The sequence below is a fragment of the Entelurus aequoreus genome, linkage group LG05 (genome assembly GCF_033978785.1).
Source record: "Entelurus aequoreus isolate RoL-2023_Sb linkage group LG05, RoL_Eaeq_v1.1, whole genome shotgun sequence".
Classification (NCBI taxonomy): domain Eukaryota; kingdom Metazoa; phylum Chordata; class Actinopteri; order Syngnathiformes; family Syngnathidae; genus Entelurus; species Entelurus aequoreus.
In genome coordinates this window covers 2,003,329-2,026,629 of record NC_084735.1, presented here as the reverse complement: position 1 = coordinate 2,026,629, position 23,301 = coordinate 2,003,329, and the positions used below count along the sequence as shown (strand labels likewise).

The 23,301-nt window shown below is 36.2% G+C and overlaps 1 protein-coding gene across 4 annotated transcripts in view; it reads right to left on the bottom strand.

Moving 5' to 3' along the window:
- The window catches only part of synj1 (synaptojanin 1), an 82,212-nt gene that overhangs the window by 38,734 nt on the left and 20,177 nt on the right, over window positions 1-23,301 (bottom strand). For 3 of the 4 annotated variants that reach the window (XM_062046754.1, XM_062046756.1, XM_062046757.1), the window contains exons 7-12: window positions 15,959-16,020; window positions 11,362-11,458; window positions 8,134-8,309; window positions 4,361-4,442; window positions 4,137-4,289; window positions 738-903 (exon numbers count right to left, since the gene is read on the bottom strand). In XM_062046754.1, the coding sequence (XP_061902738.1) occupies window positions 738-903; window positions 4,137-4,289; window positions 4,361-4,442; window positions 8,134-8,309; window positions 11,362-11,458; window positions 15,959-16,020 (736 nt within the window). The remainder of the gene's footprint in view (window positions 1-737; window positions 904-4,136; window positions 4,290-4,360; window positions 4,443-8,133; window positions 8,310-11,361; window positions 11,459-15,958; window positions 16,021-23,301) is intronic. The other variant, XM_062046755.1, reaches the window with a different exon arrangement.

The window sequence follows — 23,301 nt, the reverse complement described above, 5'->3', positions numbered from 1 at the left end:
TTTTTCCAAAATACAGACTTTTGTCAAAACTGGAACCTATTAGTCATATTTACATTAATTAAGATGAAATGTAATTTACTATACAAACTTTTCCATGTACAAACCCTGTGCAAGAACCAATTAAGTTTGTAAATCAAGGTTCCACTGTGCTTAAAAACCTTTATATTCTGTACAAACCTTTTCTAAAATACAGACTTTAGTCGAGACAGCAATCTATTATTCATATTTACATTGTGTATGTAGAAATTAGCTTCACTAGACAAACTTCTCTATTTACAAACCCTGCTCAAGAACCAATTATGTTCGTAAATCGAGGTTCCACTGTACTTAAAAACCTTTAGATTGTGTTCAAACATTCTATAAAATACAGACTTTAGTCAAGGCTTGAAATCCATTATTCGTATTTACATTGTGTAAGTAGAAATTTACTTCACAATACAAACTTTTCTATTTACAAACCTTGACCAAGAACCAATTAAGTTGGTAAATGGAGGTCCCGTTGTACTTAAACACATTTACAGCACAAACAAATGTTTTTTATGGCACAAACCTAGCATAAATGAGCAGCAGTGTTATTTCAATCATTCCAATGACTCAGGACACAAAATAGCCACCAAATCAGGACAATCAGACTCATTTAATGTTCGGTATCGGAGCAAAAATAGCTATATTTTTTAAACGCTTCTAATGCGCGCCTTTTTAGAGGTTCTGATGGATGCGAAACTTTGATTAGTTACCGTAAAGACTGGAAGTGGTGAGCAAGGCCCGAGCTTTGTCGGCCAGGTCGCTGTTGAGCGTGGAGCCCAGCCTCAGGATGTCGATGGCCTCCTGCTTGGACGTGTCAAAGAAGTTGTTCTGGATCGTCCTCGTCACCGAGCGAGCGCCGTCTTTCAGCTTTCCCGCCTGCGGGTGGACGACACAACCTTTATTATTTGCTGCGCGCCAAACTTCAACCAACCAACCAACCAACCAACCACTGAAGGGCAAAAAGCTGATGTAATTCCCACGCCACCCAAAGAAGCCAAGAGCCGCACTTAATGCCTTGATTCGTTACCATGTGTGGATGATTTAAATCAAATTGTCCTTGTTTTATCTGACAAAGAACATCAACGAAACCCGCAAATAACAAGAATAGGACTTGGGAATCATAAGATATCAGCACCAGATTTATCGACACCGGAAAACTGTGGGCCTTGAAGAAGAATGCCCATCCCGTACCGCTTATTACAACAGCTTAAGCCACGACAACTGAATGAAGGGACTCGGGGGGTGGGGGAGGGGGGGAGCGACAGCTCAAACAGGAACTTACCACACATGCAGAGCATTCCAGAAGGCGGCAGAAAGAGACAGCACACAAAAGATAAGAGACTGCAGCACACATTTGTCGACCTCCAGTAGAGCTCAAAGTCACAAGTTCTCAATATTTGCGTGTGTAGAGAGTAGAGATCGACCGGTTATGGGGTTTTTCTCAGGGCCGATACGATTATTAGTGGTCAAGGAGGCCGATAAGCGATACTTGAAGCTGAGATTTATTTGCAGTAAAAGTTGATTAAATAGCTGGACAAGTTATTTTTAAACATTTTTTTTTTTTAGGAAAGGTGGGACCAGTAGCGACATAATGTTTTATTAAGTTAAAGTTAAAGCACCAACGATTGTCACACACACACACTAAATTATCCTCTGCATTTGACCCATCACCCTTGATCACCCCCTGGGAGGTGAGGGGAGCAGTGGGCAGCAGCCCTGGCCGCGCCCGGGAATCATTTTTGGTGATTTAACCCCCAATTCCAACCCTTGATGCTGAGTGCCAAGCAGGGAGGTAATGGGTCCTTATGTTGTGTTTAATTTTAGCAGGGAGGTAATGGGTCCTTATGTTGTGTTTAATTTTAGCAGGGAGGTAATGGGTCCTTATGTTGTGTTTAATTTAATATGTGGGCTCTGTACCGAGGATGTCGTTGTGGCTTGTACAGCCCTTTGAGACACTCGTGATTTAGGGCTATATAAATAAACATTGATTGATTGATAATTTAATTTACCTTTATTACGTGTGTCTAAGACGAGCATCGACATTTACTTTTCAAAATACAGAAAAATCTCCTGTTAAAATTGGTCAAAATATCATAATAACTCATACACTCCACTTTATACCTTTATAATTTAATACATTGTAAGGTTTCCTCATGAGAAAGACTAAAATATTGTGAATATTTTAATAAAAAATAATTCCTAGCTCCTTCACGTAGATCAGGGGTCACCAACGCGGTGCCCGCGGGCACCAGGTAGCCCGTAAGGACCAGATGAGTAGCCCGCTGGCCTGTTCTAAAAATAGCTCAAATAGCAGCACTTACCAGTGAGCTGCCTCTATTTTTTAAATGTTATTTATTTACTAGCAAGCTGGTCTCGCTTTGCCCGACATTTTTATTTCTAAAGAGACAAAACTCAAATAGAATTTGAAAATCCAAGAAAATATTGTAAAGACTTGGTCTTCACTTGTTTAAATAAATTCATTAATTGTTTTACTTTGCTTCTTATAACTTTCAGAAAGACAATTTTAGAGAAAAAATACAACCTTAAAAATGATTTTAGGATTTTTAAACACATATACCTTTTTACCTTTTAAATTCCTTCCTCTTCTTTCCTGACAATTTAAATCAATGTTCAGGTAATTTTTTTATTTTTATTGTAAAGAATAATAAGTACATTTTAATTTAATTCTTCATTTTAGCTTCTGTTTTTTTGACGAAGAATATTTGTGAAATATTTCTTCAAGCTTATTATGATTAAAATAAAAAAAAAATATTCTGGCAAATCTAGAAAATCTGTAAAATCAAATTTGAATCTTATTTCAAAGTCTTTTGAATTTCTTTTAAAATTTTTGTTCTGGAAAATCTAGAAGAAATAATGACTTGTCTTTGTTAGAAATATAGCTTGGTCCAATTTGTTATATATTCTAACAAAGTGTATATTGGATTTTAACCTATTTAAAACATGTCATCAAAATTCTAAAATTAATCTTAATCAGGAAAAATGACTAATGATGTTCCATAAATTCTTTTTTTAATTTTTAAAAAAAGATTCGAATTAGCTAGTTTTTGTCTTCTTTTTTTCGGTTGAATTTTGGATTTTAAAGAGTCGAAATTGAAGATAAACTATGTTTCAAAATTTAATTGTCATTTTTTGTGTGTTTTCTCCTCTTTTAAACCGTTCAATTAAGTGTAAATATCATTAATTATTAATAATAACATAGAGTTAAAGGTAAATTGAGCAAATTGGCTATTTCTGGCAATTTATTGAAGTGTGTATCAAACTGGTAGCCCTTCGCATTAATCACTACCCAAGAAGTAGCTCTTGCTTTCAAAAAGGTTGCTGACCCCTGACGTAGATTATAGTCGAGACATTTTTCAAGATGGCTTGACATATTTTCTTCCTGGATGTTACAGAAAGTATGAGAATGTGTGAGCTGCTGCCTGCTCTTCTTTACTTATATAATCATCTATTATTTGTCAAAATATTTACACAAAAGGTATTTATCTTTTCTGTCGTCTTCATGTCCATCCTTCTCTGTCACGTTATTTGGTTAAATCACGGGACGTGAAACTCGGGGCGCTCCTTTGACGAGTTTGTCGAGTGACTCCATTGCCGCAGTAGCGAAAAATAACAGAACGGGATCACAAAGATGCCAGGAAAGAAGAACAAAAACTGGATTTCCTGGCAAAACCTTGCTTTTTTGACAGGTAAGCAGAGGAGACGAACTGTAGACAGTCAGCACTGCATTAGAAAGAGAGAAAGGGGCTGAGCAGACCGGGAAAATTCTCAATATATATCAAAACAAATTTGGGGAGAATTATTGACAGTGAGAGTATTTTTTTTCTTTAAATTAATTACCAAAAAAATTGGGCTACATCTGGCAAAAAGGCAGGTGATTCAGCAGTCGTTATTACCATCGACTTCACTAATTATTTATATTTTTAAATACAAAATACTGGTATCATATGTTTATATATTGTATCTGCTGGAGTATTAAAAAAAAGAAAGTCCTATACCGACAAAAAGAGGCCGATACCGCTATAAGTCGAAATGCCAAATATCAGCGCCGATAAACGGTCGATCTCTAGTAAAGAGTCAGCTTGTTGCACCTTGGCCTTGCCATCCAGGGCGCCAGTGCCCGCGTAGATCTTGCTGACGGAGTCTCCGTTAACAGACCACATGGTCCTGAACACCTCCTGAAAGCGGGCCACCAGCTGCGGCTTCTCGGTCAGACCCATTTCCTCCAGCTGCTTCGGCAACATCTGAGCGGAGGCAGCGGGACGGTTAGGACCAACACCAACCTGGAGGAGGACGCTTGTCCCAAGTGCTTCACCTCCAGCGCAAAGAAGGCTTGGACACTGTTGGTTCTGTCCAAACAGTCCAGGCAGTTGGTCCTGAGGGTGCCACCCTGGCTCCTAAAGAGACACACACATGGTAGGGAGGAGGGCTGTGAATCTTTGGGCACCCCACGATTCCATTCCATTAGATTCCTGGAGGAAACCATTCGATTCGGAATCGAATCTCGATTCAAAGTCAATACTTTTTGAATAACATCGGGTGCCAGTTCTATGATTGACTACATTCCTCCATAAAAAGATAAACAGCTGTGATAAACCTGCCTGTCCTGACTTTGCTGCTGGATACATGAGGGACTCTTGGGAGAAGTGGGGAGTCTTGTTCCTGGCGGTTCTTTCCGTCGAAGATATTGACAATATTTACCTTTCTGGAACTGTGATAATAGGTCATGTGCTGACTGGACTGAGGGTTGCTCTGGTCTAGCGACACATTTGTTCAAGGAGTCGATGGATGGGTTGGGCAGAGCTCTGAGCACTCGGACTTTGACTATCTCGGAATTGAATCGCAAATTGGGTAACATCTCAGAGAAGCTTTCCACTCTGCAAAGCGAACTTATGATCAATTTAAGAGGCAGAATGGACAATCAGAGCCATAGCGTTTCTTAATTCAACATGTTGCTACTTCAACATTTCTCGACCGATTTGAAAAATTCCAAAACCAATCATTTCAACTCATTCAGAACATTCAAGTCTTTTAAAAATGTTCCCCAAATTCCTTCTTTTCCCAAAATTCCCAAATTTCTATGATATTCCCAAATTTCCATGAAATTCCCAAATTTGAATTGGACATTTTTCCAAACTTCCACAATTCCCACATTTTTTAACCGATTCAAACCGTTCCAACTCCAAAATATTCAGCCTGTTCAAAATTGTGTGCTCTCCTTCAACAATTTTAAAAAATTCCCGGATTTCCAAGAATTCCCCGCTTTTAGGGACATTTTCCCCATTCAAAATTAATTTTCCATTTTTCAAACTTCCACCACTTCCACATTCTTCAACCGATTCAAACCATTCCACCTTCAACATATTCCACTCATCCTGGAAATTCAACCTATCATTTTTCCAAGTTCAAAAAAATTCCAGGAATTCCCAGAATTCCCTTTCTTTCAAACCCTTTTTTCTGGCGACTACTCCTCCTACATTTTTCAACCCACTTCAACCGTTCCACCATCCAAACATTCCTCTTAATCAGGATAAAAAACAAAATTGTTTTTTGAACTGGAAAAAATTCCCAGTTTTCCCGATATTCCTGGAATACCATTTCTCGACCGATTTGAAAAATTCCAACACCAACCATTTCAACTCATTCAGAACATTCAAGTCTCTCATTGATTTCCTAAAAATTCCCGCTTTTTCCGAAATTCCCAAATTTCCATGTAATTCTCATTGAAATTAATGGGAAATGTTTCAAAGTTCCACAATTCCCACAATTTTTATCCGATTCAAACCGTTCCAACTCCAAAATATTCAGCCTGTTCAAAATTGTGTGCTCCTTCAACAATTTAAAAAAATTCCCGGATTTCCAAGAATTCCCAGTTTTCAGGGACATTTTCCCCATTCAAAATGAATTGTCCATTTTTTAAACTTCCACAATTCGCAGTTTTCAACCGACTCAAACCATTCCATCTTCAACATATTCCACTCATCCTGGAAATTCAACCTATCATTTTTCCAAGTTCAAAAAAATTCCAGGAATTCCCCTTTCTTTCAAACCCTTTTTTGACCCTTTTTTCTGGCGACTACTCCTCCCACATTTTTCAACCCACTTCAACCGTTCCACCGTCCAAACATTCCTCTTAATCAGGATAAAAAACAAAGTTGTTTTTTGAACTGGAAAAAATTCCCAGTTTTCCCGATATTCCTGGAATACCATTTCTCAATTATTTCAACATTTCTCGACCGATTTGAAAAATTCCAACACCAACCATTTCAACTCATTCAAGTCTTTCATTGATTTCCTAAAAATTCCCGCTTTTTCCACAATTCCCATGTAATTCTCATTGAAATTAATGGGAAATTTTTCAAAGTTCCACAATTCCCACATTTTCCATCCGATTCAAACCGTTCCAACTCCAAAATATTCAGCTTGTTCAAAATTGTGTGCTCTTCTTCAACAATTTAAACAAATTCCCGGATTTCCAATAAATCCCAGTTTTCAGGGACATTTTCCCCATTTAAAATTAATTGTCCATTTTTTAAACTTCCACAATTCGCAATTTTCAACCGACTCAAACCATTCCACCTTCAACATATTCCACTCATCCTGGAAATTCAACCTATCATTTTTCCAAGTTCAAAAAAATTCCAGGAATTCCCCTTTCTTTCAAACCCTTTTTTGACCCTTTTTTCTGGCGACTACTCCTCCCACATTTTTCAACCCACTTCAACCGTTCCACCGTCCAAACATTCCTCTTAATCAGGATAAAAAACAAAGTTGTTTTTTGAACTGGAAAAAATTCCCAGTTTTCCCGATATTCCTGGAATACCATTTCTCAATTATTTCAACATTTCTCGACCGATTTGAAAAATTCCAACACCAACCATTTCAACTCATTCAAGTCTTTCATTGATTTCCTAAAAATTCCCGCTTTTTCCACAATTCCCATGTAATTCTCATTGAAATTAATGGGAAATTTTTCAAAGTTCCACAATTCCCACATTTTCCATCCGATTCAAACCGTTCCAACTCCAAAATATTCAGCTTGTTCAAAATTGTGTGCTCTTCTTCAACAATTTAAACAAATTCCCGGATTTCCAATAAATCCCAGTTTTCAGGGACATTTTCCCCATTTAAAATTAATTGTCCATTTTTTAAACTTCCACAATTCGCAATTTTCAACCGACTCAAACCATTCCACCTTCAACATATTCCACTCATCCTGGAAATTCAACCTATCATTTTTCCAAGTTCAAAAAAATTCCAGGAATTCCCCTTTCTTTCAAACCCTTTTTTGACCCTTTTTTCTGGCGACTACTCCTCCCACATTTTTCAACCCACTTCAACCGTTCCACCGTCCAAACATTCCTCTTAATCAGGATAAAAAACAAAGTTGTTTTTTGAACTGGAAAAAATTCCCAGTTTTCCCGATATTCCTGGAATACCATTTCTCAATTATTTCAACATTTCTCGACCGATTTGAAAAATTCCAACACCAACCATTTCAACTCATTCAGAACATTCAAGTCTTTCATTGATTTCCTAAAAATTCCCGCCTTTTCCACAATTCCCATGTAATTCTCATTGAAATTAATGGGAAATTTTTCAAAGTTCCACAATTCCCACATTTTTTATCCGATTCAAACCGTTCCAACTCCAAAATGTTCAAAATTGTGTGCTCTTCTTCAACAATTTAAACAAATTACCGGATTTTCAAGAATTCCCAGCTTTCAGGGACATTTTCCCCATTCAAAATTAATTTTCCATTTTTCAAACTTCCACCACTTCCACATTTTTCAACCGACTCAAACCATTCCACCTTCAACATATTCCACTCATCCTGGAAATTCAACCTATCATTTTTCCAAGTTCAAAAAAATTCCAGGAATTCCCTTTCTTTCAAACCCTTTTTTGACCCTTTTTTCTGGTGACTACTCCTCCCACATTTTTCAACCCACTTCAACCGTTCCACCGTCCAAACATTCCTCTTAATCAGGATAAAAAACAAAGTTGTTTTTTGAACTGGAAAAAAATGCAATGACAATAAAGTTCTGTTCCACAGTAAATAAAGTGAGGTGTGTGTGTGTGTGTTACCTGGTGATGCCCATCTCCCCTGAGTAGTAAAAGAAGCCGCACTCGTCAACAAATTTGCTGAGCTGGGGTTTGAGCACGCTGTGCAGCTTGTCCGCCTTGCCGCCCCTCACGTTTTGATGATAATCAAAGTTGACCATCTTCACGTAAGCGGCGTGCTCCGATGCCTTCAGGTGACTCTGGCAGAAGCAGAGAGGACGCGAGATCAAAGTGGGAATGTCCACTCAAACATGGACACTTAAAAAATAAATAAATAAATGTATAAACTTCCCCTTTGTAAAATCTTTCCGTCCACACAAGTGTCGCTGAAAAACAGTCTCTGTCTACACGACAACACATGCACATGCTGCCATTCACATTGTGTCCAATCAGAAGCTTGGAAAAGCAGTAAAACAGGAAAGGTCACCTGGACAGTATGGCAGTTTTGGGGATTTTTTAAAACGTATCGCAGTCGGACCAATGTGTTCTGTTAATAATGCAAGGCACTTGTTACCACCAAGACTGGTAATAATACCTCAGCACCTTAGTCGCGCTCACCCTTTAGAGCACAGCTGTAACAAGCTAAACATGTTTACATTTAAAGGGGTCATATTATGATTTTTTTTTCTACATTTAAAACACTTCTTTGTGGTCAACAATACATATAAAGATGCTTATTTGGTCAAAATGTTGCATAAACTATGTTTTTAGGCTGCTTTCTGACCGTCTCTCAGGATGCGCCGTTTTGCTGGCGGTCTTATATACGTGCCTCCACTTTGACTGCGTCTTCTCCCCGTCATCTTTGTTGTAGTTTTTAGCGCTTCCATACGGAGTCTAGAACTGTACGCTACTTTGTATTAGCAATGGCTACATGTGCATTTGGAGCCAGTCTGCCTCACAACAAGGCGCAGATCACAATGGCGGACTCTCTCAAAGCACTCTTGGTAAATAAATCAGTGTTTCCCACACATTCATTTATTTGTGGCGGCCCGCCACGAAAGAATTACGTCCGCCACAAATAAAATAATTTTTTTTTTTTTTGTCCTGTCCAGCTTCTCAGGCAAATCATATAGTTGATGTAGATGCCCATATACGCTGTTCACATTTACTTTACAAAAGAGAAGTGTAGGATACTTCTCTTGTTGCCTTATTTGTATTTGACCACTACTGTTTTCTGTTTATTTGTTACTGACTGTGGCAGGACACCTCTGCCTCTGTTTCACTTTATGTTGCTGGCAAATAATGTGGTTGTAGTAGTAGGCTAAAGTTAAATGATTTAGTATGCACTAATTAAAGGGGCAGAGCTTTAAGAGACATTTTAGCTTTTATATTTTATAAGATATATTTTTTGTAAGAACCACAATTAATAAATCTATTTCAGTGAATAACTTATTGTTCAAATCTGTATATAAATATGTACATAAAGTGTTGTAATTATATTGTAAAATGGATGGATGGACGTTTAAAACAAAACTGTTATTATTAATTAGTAAGTATACATTTTTTGAGCCTTTTTAGAGAAAATCATATCATTGTAGTAAATTATGCAAACTGCTCGATGATGTCATGGTGACCACGCCCATAGCCACGCCCCCACCGCCACAGGTATCTTGGCAGTTTATGGGAAACACTGTAAATGTCTACAGTAAAAGAAGATATCCGCTGACGACACAAGGTTACTATCGGGGGGGATATTCCACATGGCTTGTTTGAAGGGCAAGATTGTTTTATAAATATCTCCACCATGCTTCGGTGGTTTGATTTGACATTTTTGGGACTTATGCAGACCCCAAACACACAAAACAAAAGAGTTGGTTTTGCATACTAGGTAGGACCCCTTTAATATTTTTCTCCAGGTCCCTACAGGTCATAAAAAATATCAATAATTATCCATATCGACTGATATAAAACACCATAATAACATGGAGGTGTGACATGCAGTGACAGGACAACATGGAGACGCTAATGCAAGTTTTATTACAAGTCGTATTGATTATTGCAACGCGCTGCTTTCCGGTCTTCCTAAAAAGGTTATTGCCCCTTTACAACTTTCCAAAACTTCCGGGGCACGTGTCCTGACGGAGACCAGAAGGCGGGCTCACATTACACCAGTTTTAAAATCCCTGCATTGGCTCCCCGTGTGTTTCAGGATCAAATGTAAGGTTCTTCTTATGGTTTATAAATGTTTTTATGGTATTGGACCTTCTTATCTTTCAGATTTGCTTTTAGCCTGCGGACCTTCGCGGGCACTGAGATCCTCCGGCACTCATCTCCTAATTATTCCAAAAGTCAGGACACAAAGTCACGGGATGGCATCTTTCCACAGCTTGCCAGAGAACGTTCAGGTCTTTGAGAGCCGGCTTAAGACCCACCTATTTGATTTGGCTTTTGCTTGATATTCATTCGTATTTTACTTTTTATCTCATTAGTTATGCAATATTTCATTTGGTTGTATTTATTTATTTTATATTTACTATCATTTTTTTAATATTCATATGTTTTGCTTGTATTTTATCCTTTATTTCTTCTCATGGTTCGTACTATTTGAAAGGTTTTATTATTTTTTACTTTTCAGCGTTCCTCAGAGGGAGCCACCTGCATCGGCCGTGCTGTGGGGGGCGCTTTGTGTCAGCGTCCTGGTGGCCATGGTCTGATGACCTCCTGTGATAGTGTTTACTCACCCGGCTCCTCTGTACATTTATTTGTTCATATGTGTGCGTGTGTGTAATTGTGTTTGGCATTTGTGTGCGTGCCTGCGATGTGGTTCATCGGGGTATTGTTTTTTACGTCCGTAAAGCACTTTTTATAAATGGAAAAAGCGCTTTATAAATAAAGTATGATTGATTGATTGATAAATGCAGCAGCTTCTTTTGTATGCAGCTTGAATAGATCAGCGAGTGTTTCGGTGTACCAAATGTTGTGACCGGGTGTCTAAATGTTTTTAAAGATTATTTTTGACCATGCCTGAAAAAAAATTGTTTGTTTACAAGATGTATATTTAACACTGTGCGTTTTCAAAAGAAGTGTAGAGGGTTATGTTTGCAATTTGGCAATTGGCAGACCCCAAAAATTAGGTTATAAATGCGACTGTGGAGCAAAATTTACATCAAATCATATCCAATATTTAGACCACATGGAAGTGTGCTAAATGTTGATTGGAATGCTCATAGGTGCCATTAAGTATTCGTGTTCGTGTATAAATGGTGACAGATCACAATCTGGGAAAGCCACGACCAAAAACTCGGCTCTCACCTGAAAGGCTTTGCTGAGCATGTGCTCTCCTTCCTTACTGCCGAGCAGGTTGATGATCACCTGTTTTCCATACAACGTCCGAAGGGCGGTGAAGTGTCTGTAAGAACACAGTGACATCATTATAATAAGATACTAATAATGATGATAAAACGTTAAAAACCTGAAAACTATAATAGTTGGACAAAAAATTGCAGCACAAAACGAATGGGACAAGTTCGACGCCAATGCTAGCATGCTAAAATGCAAGCTGGAACATGCGTCAAGTACCAAAATATATTACTCTGAGGTGTGGACTTGAAAAATGTGTTTAAAATGCTAGCATGCATCAAGTACCAAACTATGACTGAGGTGTACAGTTAAAAAAAAGAAAGCTAGCATGCTAACATTCCTCAAGTAACAAAATATTTGACGCTGAGCTGTATGCACCTTGAAAACCAGTACAGTATATAGATTTATTTAAAATAATTACAAAATGTAATTTCAGTAGAAATTTCTTGTGAAGGCTAAAGAGACCAAGACTAACTGAAATGCTAACAGTTAGCATGCTGGCTAGATAGCGTCAAAGTAACAAAAAATATGAGCAAATTTAGTTAATTTTCAGAATAACATTTTGTTTTATTTTATTTAGTTTGATCATTTAAACAAAAAATTCACGGCTTTGAGACTATGCGCCATCTGAGAAGTGCGCTAACTTATCCTATGTTATCATGCTAACTCTAGCATGCTAATGTTCCATACTCGCATTTTAGTTAATTTTCAGAATAATATTTTGTTTTATTTAAATGTATATATTTTGATTATTTAAACATAAAATTCATGGCTTTCGAAACTTGGCACCATCTTAGAAGTGCGCAAAATTATCCTACGTTATCATGCTAACACTAGCATGCTAATGTTCCATACTAGCAATTTAGTTAATTTTCAGAATAAGATTTTGCTTTATTTGATTTATTTTGATCATTTAAACATAAAACTTACGGCTTTCGAAACTCGGCGCCATCTTAAAAATGCGCTAACTTATCCTATGTTATCATGCTAACTCTAGCATGCTAATGTTCCATACTATCAATTTAGTTAATTTTAGAATAAGATTTTGTTTTATTTAAATGTATTTATTTTGATCATTTAGACATAAAATTCCCCGCTTTGAGACTTGGCGCCATCTTAGAAGTGCGCTAATTTTTCCTATGTTATCATGCTAACTCTAGCATGCTAATGTTCCATACTCGCATTTTAGTTCATTTTCAGAATAATATTTTGTTTTATTTAAATGCATTTATTCTGATCATTTAAACATAAAATTCACGGCTTTGAGACTTTCCGCCATCTTAGAAGTGTGCTAACTTATCCTATGTTATCATGCTAACTCTAGCATGCTAATGTTCCATACTCGCATTTTAGTTCATTTTCAGAATAATATTTTGTTTTATTTAAATGTATATATTTTGATTATTTAAACATAAAATTCATGGCTTTCGAAACTTGGCACCATCTTAGAAGTGCGCAAAATTATCCTATGTTATCATGCTAACACTAGCATGCTAATGTTCCGTACGAGCAATTTAGTTAATTTTCAGAATAAGATTTTGCTTTATTTTATTTATTTTGATCATTTAAACATAAAATTTACGGCTTTCGAGACTCGGCGCCATCTTAGAAATGCGCTAACTTATCCTATGTTATCATGCTAACTCTAGCATGCTAATGTTCCATACTAGCAATTTAGTTAATTTTAGAATAAGATTTTGTTTTATTTAAATGTATATATTTTGATCATTTAGACATAAAATTCACAGCTTTGAGACTTGGCGCCATCTTAGAAGTGCGTTAATTTATCCTATGTTATCATGCTAACTCTAGCATGCTAATGTTCCATACTCGCATTTTAGTTCATTTTCAGAATAATATTTTGTTTTATTTAAATGTATATATTTTGATTATTTAAACATAAAATTCATGGCTTTCGAAACTTGGCACCATCTTAGAAGTGCGCAAAATTATCCTATGTTATCATGCTAACACTAGCATGCTAATGTTCCATACTAGCAATTTAGTTAATTTTCAGAATAAGATTTTGCTTTATTTTATTTATTTTGATCATTTAAACATAAAATTTACGGCTTTCGAGACTCGGCGCCATCTTAGAAATGCGCTAACTTATCCTATGTTATCATGCTAACTCTAGCATGCTAATGTTCCATACTAGCAATTTAGTTAATTTTAGAATAAGATTTTGTTTTATTTAAATGTATTTATTTTGATCATTTAGACATAAAATTCACAGCTTTGAGACTTGGCGCCATCTTAGAAGTGCGCTAATTTATCCTATGTTATCATGCTAACTCTAGCATGCTAATGTTCCATACTCGCATTTTAGTTCATTTTCAGAATAATATTTTGTTTTATTTAAATGCATTTATTCTGATCATTTAGACATAAAATTCACAGCTTTGAGACTTGGCGCCATCTTAGAAGTGCGCTAACTTATCCTATGTTATCATGCTAACTCTAGCATGCTAATGTTCCATACTCGCATTTTAGTTAATTTTCAGAATATTATTTTGTTTTATTTAAATGTATATATTTTGATTATTTAAACATAAAATTCATGGCTTTCGAAACTTGGCACCATCTTAGAAGTGCGCAAAATTATCCTATGTTATCATGCTAACACTAGCATGCTAATGTTCCATACTAGCAATTTAGTTAATTTTCAGAATAAGATTTTGCTTTATTTTATTTATTTTGATCATTTAAACATAAAATTTACGGCTTTCGAGACTCGGCGCCATCTTAGAAGTGCGCTAACTTATCCTATGTTATCATGCTAACTCTAGCATGCTAATGTTCCATACTAGCAATTTAGTTAATTTTAGAATAACATTTTGTTTTATTTAAATGTATTTATTTTGATCATTTAGACATAAAATTCACAGCTTTGAGACTTGGCGCCATCTTAGAAGTGCGCTAACTTATCCTATGTTATCATGCTAACTCTAGCATGCTAATGTTCCATACTAGCAATTTAGTTAATTTTAGAATAAGATTTTGTTTTATTTAAATGCATTTATTTTGATCATTTAGACATAAAATTCACAGCTTTGAGACTTGGCACCATCTTAGAAGTGCGCTAACTTATCCTATGTTATCATGCTAACTCTAGCATGCTAATGTTCCATACTCGCATTTTAGTTCATTTTCAGAATAATATTTTGTTTTATTTAAATGCATTTATTCTGATCATTTAAACATAAAATTCACGGCTTTGAGACTTTCCGCCCTCTTAGAAGTGCGCTAACTTATCCTATGTTATCTTGCTAACTCTAGCATGCTAATGTTCCATACTAGCAATTTAGTTAATTTTAGAATAAGATTTTGTTTTATTTAAATGTATTTATTTTGATCATTTAGACATAAAATTCACAGTTTTGAGACTTGGCGCCATCTTAGAAGTGCGCTAACTTATCCTATGTTATCATGCCAACTCTAGCATGCTAATGTTCCATACTCGCATTTTAGTTCATTTTCAGAATAATATTTTGTTTTATTTAAATGTATATATTTTGATTATTTAAACATAAAATTCATGGCTTTCGAAACTTGGCACCATCTTAGAAGTGCGCAAAATTATCCTATGTTATCATGCTAACACTAGCATGCTAATGTTCCATACTAGCAATTTAGTTAATTTTCAGAATAAGATTTTGCTTTATTTTATTTATTTTGATCATTTAAACATACAATTTACGGCTTTCGAGACTCGGCGCCATCTTAGAAATGCGCTAACTTATCCTATGTTATCATGCTAACTCTAGCATGCTAATGTTCCATACTAGCAATTTAGTTAATTTTAGAATAAGATTTTGTTTTATTTAAATGTATTTATTTTGATCATTTAGACATAAAATTCACAGCTTTGAGACTTGGCGCCATCTTAGAAGTGCGCTAACTTATCCTATGTTATCATGCTAACTCTAGCATGCTAATGTTCCATACTCGCATTTTAGTTCATTTTCAGAATAATATTTTGTTTTATTTAAATGCATTTATTCTGATCATTTAAACATAAAAATCACAGCACAGAGAGCAGGCCCTTTAAAAGGTATGTGAGGAATTTTCTCGTTAAATAATTGGTAATGATATAATGACGAGTCTGGGGAAAAAAGGGGACAAGCCGGAGTGACGGGTTGGATTGAATTTTTCAGTCATTCTTCAGAATAAAACTCCCCAGGGTGGAACTAACATGAGGTGTACACAACAAGTAGCAGTTATCCTCCAGTCAAGCCTGCAATGTGTTCTCACGCCTGACGCTGATAGAGCGGCAAGGAAAGTTGATAAGGTCTTAAGCGTGCACGCTGGCATCAAGGTGTGGCACAGAGATTATCTCGCACTCAAAGAAGCTCAGAAACGGACAGAAATAACACAGCAATTCATTTCCCCCCCGTGAGAGGTCAAGGCTGTAGAATAAGACTGATAGGCCGTTAGCTTTGACAGCTAATCTGCTAGCTTCTCTCGTGTCGCGACAATAAATCTGACGACTCAGAGGGCAAACGTCTGCGTGGTCAAGCATCCCATCCAGTGTGAACACTTCAGGTACCTCTCAAAGGCGGGCGCGTTTGCCTCGAATCCCCGGGAGAGTTTGACGCGGTGAGAGCCGACCTGTAAGGCAGACACGCCATGAGTAACAGAACACACACCTGAAACACACACACACAAGTGGAGGACAACCAGCTGGTGAAGGTAGACAAAGAAGCGTGGCAAAGTGCAAAGGACACAAGGATGCGGGCACAAAAGGGCGTACATTTTAGTGGCAGCTAAACTCCACTTAAATTACCTCCACCAACGATGATTTACAGTGTTTCCCACACATTCATTTATTTGTGGCGGCCCGCCACGAAAGAATTACGTCCGCCAAAAATTTAAAAAAAATAAACATACATTTTTTAAAATTTTTTTTGTCCTGTCCAGCTTCTCAGGCAAATCATATAGTAGATGTAGATGCCCGTATCGGCTGTTCACATTTACTTTACAAAAGAGAAGTGTAGGATACTTCTCTTGTTGCCTTATTTGTATTTGACCACTACTGTTTTCTGTTTATTTGTTACTGACTGTGGCAGGACACCTCTGCCTCTGTTTCACTTTATGTTGCTGGCAAATAATGTGGTTGTAGTAGTAGGCTAAAGTTAAATTGTTTACCGTAATTTCCGGACTATAAGCCGCACCTGACTATAAGCCGCACCAGCTAAATTTAGGGGAAAATACAGATTGCTCCATATATAAGCCGCACCCGACTATAAGCCGCAAGGTTTTGATTGATTGATTGATTGAGACTTTTATTAGTAGGTTGCACAGTGAAGTACATATTCCGTACAATTGACCACTAAATGGTAACACCCGAATAAGTTTTTCAACTTGTTTAAGTCGGGGTCCACTTAAATTGATTCATGATACAGATATATACTATCATATATACTATCATCATAATACAGTCATCACACAAGATAATCACATTGAATTATTTACATTATTTACAATCAGGGGTGTGGAGGGGGGAGGGGGGGGGGGGTATGGACATCAAGTAGTGGACATAGAGAGAGAGGGAGAGAGAGAGAGAGAGAGATCAGAAGGCATAAGAAAAAGAAAAAGTATCTGCATTTGATTGTTTACATTTGATTATTAGCAATTAGCAGTTTTGATGTGTAATTAGCGTAGTATATAGTGTAATTAGCGTAGTATATAGTGTAATTAGCGTAGTATATAGTGTAATTAGCGTAGTATATAGTGTAATTAGCGTAGTATATAGTGTAATTAGCGTAGTATATAGGGGTTCCTGCTACCACGGAGGGGATTGTCGGGACAGAGATGTTTGGGAACGCAAAGCGTCCCATTTATCAACAATAAATCTTCCAATCATTCAATCAAACTTTCACATCTTTGACATGGCGAACAGCATTCGTGCAGAGTACAAATAATACAACGGTGCAAAGTAATACAAAGTGCTCGCCTGTACGTTATCAAAATAAGCAGCCTACCGGTATATGAAAAGTCAGTCTTTAATCATTGTGTCATCGTCTTCCTCCTGCGTACTAAAACCACCGAAATCCTCTTCGTCGGTGTCGGAGAAGAACAGGCCGTATATAAGCCGCACCCTTGTATAAGCCGCAGGGACCAGAACGAAAGTAGCGGCTTATAGTCCGGAAATTACGGTAGTATGCACTAATTAGAGGGGCAGAGCTTTAAGAGACATTTCAGCTTTTGTATTTTTTAAGATATATTTTTTGTAAGAACCACAATTAATAAATATATTTCAGTGAATAACTTATTGTTCAAATCTGTATATAAATATGTACATAAAGTGTTGTAATTATATTGTAAAATGGATGGACGTTTAAAACAAAACTGTTATTATTAATTAGTAAGTATACATTTTTTGAGCCTTTTTAGAGAAAATCATATCATTGTAGTGAATTATGGAAATTACTCGATGATGTCATGGTGACCACGCCCATAGCCACGCCCCCACCGCCACAGGTATCTTGGCAGTTTATGGGAAACACTGCTTTGTGTTTTTTTTTTTTTAGGATTACATAAACATTTTGCTGCCTTTATCTTTGATGTATGAATAATGATGTCAATGAAAAAATGCATACATAAGCACAACTAATGAGCTTAAACAATTAGCTTAAATTAAACAATGGATGTCCGCTAACTTTTTGCAACTCAACGCCAAGAAAACGGAAATGCTGATTATCGGTCCTGCTAGACACCGACACCTATTTAATAATACCACCTTAACATTTGACAAGCAAACAATTACACAAGGCGACTCGGTAAAGAATCTGGGTATTATCTTCCACCCAACGGGGGGATTTGTTTTGTTAAACTCAAATTTCTACAAGTTTAAATAAAGATCACAATGCTCATTTCCGTTAGCCTGTCAGTGGGATCGTCCATTGTATGTTAGCATTAGGCTAGCAGCATAGGCGCCAACATGTACCCTGTATTGTTATTTAACATGATTCTTACATGCAAGCGCACTTCATGCGTGTATCAATGCACTTTTCCTTTTACAGTAACTTCATTGTGCAGACTGTCAATAAACAAACTCAAGTTAAGTTTTGTCAATCTGCCAAAGAAAATTCTAACATTCAGGGAGGGCAGGATAACACACGTCTATAAACCAGGAGTGTACACAGCGTGGGCCGTGTTACATACAGCATAAAGAGAGTAAAACAATATCATGTAGCAAGAAAAAGATGCTAATAACTATCCTCTTTAAATGTATTTAAACCTTTTGGTGTCATACCTAAATATGCAAATGATATGACGACGTCCTCTTGGATGGCCTCTATTTCCTGGTGTGACTCACTGAAAACCCTAAGCTGCAGCACAAAAGTAAATCCGCGGCATCTGACAGGACTCAGCACGCCCTGGTGGCACCTCTACAGGAATCTAGTAGCTCTGCTCACACATTCCACCCCTGCTCTCTAATCAATCTCCTGGTTTTATTCCCATCTGCTATTTGAGATTGTTTCTAGGGTTGGACGAAATAAGTGCTCAACTTCAGCCTAAACCCTTTCGCTCTGTAAAATTGTCAATTGATCAATTCATGGATGTAAAACTGTTTATTTTGTTGAGCACCGACCGAAGAAATAATAAACTGAACTAAACTAAGCTGCTCTACGGATGCAGACAGTCACAGGTGTATTTTTGGATTAAAGCTGCGTGCGTCTCCAGTTGCCACTACTTCCTGTCGATACCACCGTGTAGCTTTGCAAATGTAATCACTTCCTGTCACCGGAGAGGGGGTCGCTTACAGCCGACCAGAAGGCGTCTTTCACTTCCTCCACCTGCAGTCTGACTTGAGTGACACGGGCTATAGAGCTGTGCAGATCAATCCCAATATCGATATTATTGATATGGTATCAGATCGATACTGGCGTAATGAGACTGATATTTTTCTGTTATCTCCTGTGTTTATTTGTGTTACAAATTCTGCTCGACGATAAAATTACCTACAAATTATTGCCGATAAATGATATTATTGCCATTATTTTTATGAGACCAAATTAACCATTGATTTAATGGTAATACATAATAACTAGATGAGGCAATTCCTGAAGGAATTGCGTGTGAACGCTCCGATGCTGAAGTTGAACTTCAAAATGACTAGTTGTTGAAGTAGAGCACACAATTCCGGAACAGGCTGAATATTTTGAAGTTGGAACGGCTTGAATCGGATAAAAAATGTGGGACTTGTGGAACTTTGAAAAATGTCCCTTTCTTTTCAATGGGAATTCCATTGAAATTTGGGAATTTTTATGAAAATGCTAAAAATTTTGAATGTCCCGAATGAGTTGAAATGGTTGGTGTTGGAGTAGGGATGTCCGATAATGGCTTTTTGCCGATATCCGATATTGTCCAACTCTTTAATTACCGATACCGATATCAACCGATATATGCAGTCGTGGAATTAACACATTATTATACCTAATTTGGACAACCAGGTATGGTGAAGATAAGGTACTTTTTAAAAATAATAATAAAATAAGATAACTAAATTAAAAACATTTTCTTGAATAAAAAATAAAGTAAAACAATATAAAAACAGTTACATAGACACTAGTAATTAATGAAAATGAGTAAAATTAAGTGTTAAAGGTTAGTACTATTAGTGGAGCAGCAGCACGCACAATCATGTGTGCTTACGGACTGTATCCCTTGCAGACTGTATTGATATATATTGATATATAATGTAGGAAGCAGAATATTAATAACAGAAAGAAACAACCCTTTTGTCTGAATGAGTGTAAATGGGGGAGGGAGGTTTTTTGGCTTGGTGCACTAATTGTAAGTGTATCTTGTGTTTTTTATGTGGATTTAATTAAAAAAAACAACAAAAAAAAAACAAACAAACAAAAAAACCCGATACCGATAATAAAAAAAACGATACCGATAATTTCCGATATTACATTTTAACGCATATATGTCCAGGATGAGTGTGGAATGGTTTGAATTAGGGATGTCCAATAATGGCTTTTTGCCGATATCCGATATTCCGATATTGTCCAACTCTTTAATTACCGATACCGATATCAACCGATACCGATATCAACCGATATATGCAGTCGTGGAATTAACACATTATTATACTTAATTTGGACAACCAGGTATGGTGAAGATAAGGTACTTTTAAAAAATAATAATAAAATAAGATAACTAAATTAAAAACATTTTCTTGAATAAAAAAGAAAGTAAAACAGTATAAAAACAGTTACATAGAAACTAGTAATTAATGAAAATGAGTAAAATTAACTGTTAAAGGTTAGTACTATTAGTGGAGCAGCAGCACGCACAATCATGTGTGCTTACGGACTGTATTCCTTGCAGACTGTATTGATCTATATTGATATATAATGTAGGAACCAGAATATTGATAACAGAAAGAAATGGGGGGAGGGAGGTTTTTTGGGTTGGTGCACTAATTGTAAGTGTATCTTGTGTTTTTTATGTTGATTTAATAAAATAAATAAAAAACCAAAAAAAAACCCGATACAGATAATAAAAAAAACGATACCGATAATTTCCGATATTACATTTTAACGCATTTATCGGCCGATAATATCGGCAGGCCGATATTATCGGACATCCCTAGTTTGAATGGGTTGAAAAATGTGGAAATAGTGGAAGTTTGAAAAATAGCCAATTCATTTTGAATGGGAAAAATGTAGATGAATGGATGAATTTTGGTGTAGAAAACCATATGCATAATAATGCATGTTTCCTTTCAAACGCAATAAACTTGTATTTCTCGTGTATTTTAACATTGTCATTTGAATGAAAACGTTTCAATCTCCAAAAACAAACAATAACAATAAAATATCCTTTCTCTATTAGCCAAATGTTGCACTTGAATAAAAACTACAACCAAAAGCAATAGCATATCTTAAGGAGGAGATTGGCGGGGGCTCAAATATACACAACCGTAACAATAAATAAAATAGCTAAATAAAGTATTGACAAACAAAGCCGCACTTCATTATTGAACATGTGGGCAGAGGTCGAGGAAAAAATATATTGTTGTTTTAATATGGTTTCTGTAGGACAAACCTGACAAAAACTTCCTAACTGTTAGAAATCCAACGGTTTATATTAAACATGCTTCATTGGTAGGAGTATTTGGCGAGTGCCGTTTTGTCCTACTAATTTTGGCGGTCCTTGAACTCACCATAGTTTGTTTACATCAGGGGTGCCCGTTACGTCGATCGCGTGCTACCGGTCGATCGCGGAGGGTGTGTCAAGTCGATTGTCAGTGAGGCGTTGAAAAAAATAGACCTAAAAATGAGCGATCGTCAATCTTCACTATGACGTGACTTTTGAGTTTAGTATTAAGAAAAAAAACGACTGACAGGAAGGCGAGAAACTCTTTTTATTTCAACAGACTCTCGTGCCGTACCTGCCGTCAAAAGCCTAAAGACAGACCGCACAGTTTCTCTCTTCATAATAAAAGTGCTGCTCAATCCTGCCGGCGCTAACAAAATAAGAGTCTCGGAAAGCTAGCGCAAGCTACGGAGTTTGCCGTCAATGTATTTCTTGTCAAGGACACGAGTATGGAAGCTGGACAAATGAGATGCCAAAAACCAACCTCTTTCGCGTAGTGTTGAAAGAAAGGAGGCCTTTTTTCCTCCTCCACAGTGTAAATTCAAAAATGTGGAAGTTATCAGCACGACTGTGAATCCTGTCTTGATTCACAGTCTTGGATAAAAAAAAAAGCTTTCGCTGTGGAAGGCGGCTACATCTCCAGTAGCTCTGTAGTTCTAGATCTTTTAAACTTATCTTTTATTATTATTTTTCTAATTTTCCTGAGGGAACTCTCCTGAAGGAATCAATAAAGTACTATCTATCTATCCATTTAGTCTGATCAATGCAAGTCATCAGAATCAGGTCATATTCTAGTCTTCATTAAAGAAGGGAACTTATATGTTAAACACGCTTGTATTTTTATTAAAACACCTTTACCAAACTAACAAAAATGTGTAAATATATATATATACACACGTGTGTGTGTGTGTATGTATGTATGTACAGTATGAATATATGTATGAATATATATATATATATATGTAAATATATATATATGTATGTGTGGGAAAAAATCACAAGACTATTTCATCTCTACAGGCCTGTTTCATGAGGGGTTTTCCTCAAGGATTGAGGAAAACCCCTCATGAAACAGGCCTGTAGAGATGAAATAGTCTTGTGATTTTTTCCCACACAATACATATTACGCTCTACCACGGTATCGAGCACTATTTTTTGGATAATCTAATTAAGACATATATATATATATATATATATATATATATATATATATATATATATATATATATATATATATATATATATATATATATATATATATATATATATATATATACATACACACGTGTGTGTGTGTGTATGTATGTATGTATGTATGTACAGTATGAATATATATATATATATATAGAAATATATATATATATATATATATATATATATATATATATATATATATATATATACACATAAAGATAAGGTCTTGGTCATTTGAAAAGTGAGGGCACCCCTGGTTTACATCTACAACTTTCTCCGACGCTGCCACAGAAAGACGTGTTTTATGCCACTCCTTTGTCTCGTTTTGTCCACCAAACGTTTTATACTGTGCTTGAATGCACAAAAGGTGAGCTTTGTTGATGTTATCGACATGTGCGGAGTGCTAATCAGGCATATTTTAATTATTATTTTATTTTTATTCTCATTGTTGCTTTTTTATTTTTATTCTTATTGTAATATTTTTCCATTTTGTTTCCATTTATACCCCCGTTATTTACTTTTTACTTTTTAAATTTGATCTCAATTCTGCTGGAATTTTAATTTTCCTGAGGGAACTCTCCTAAA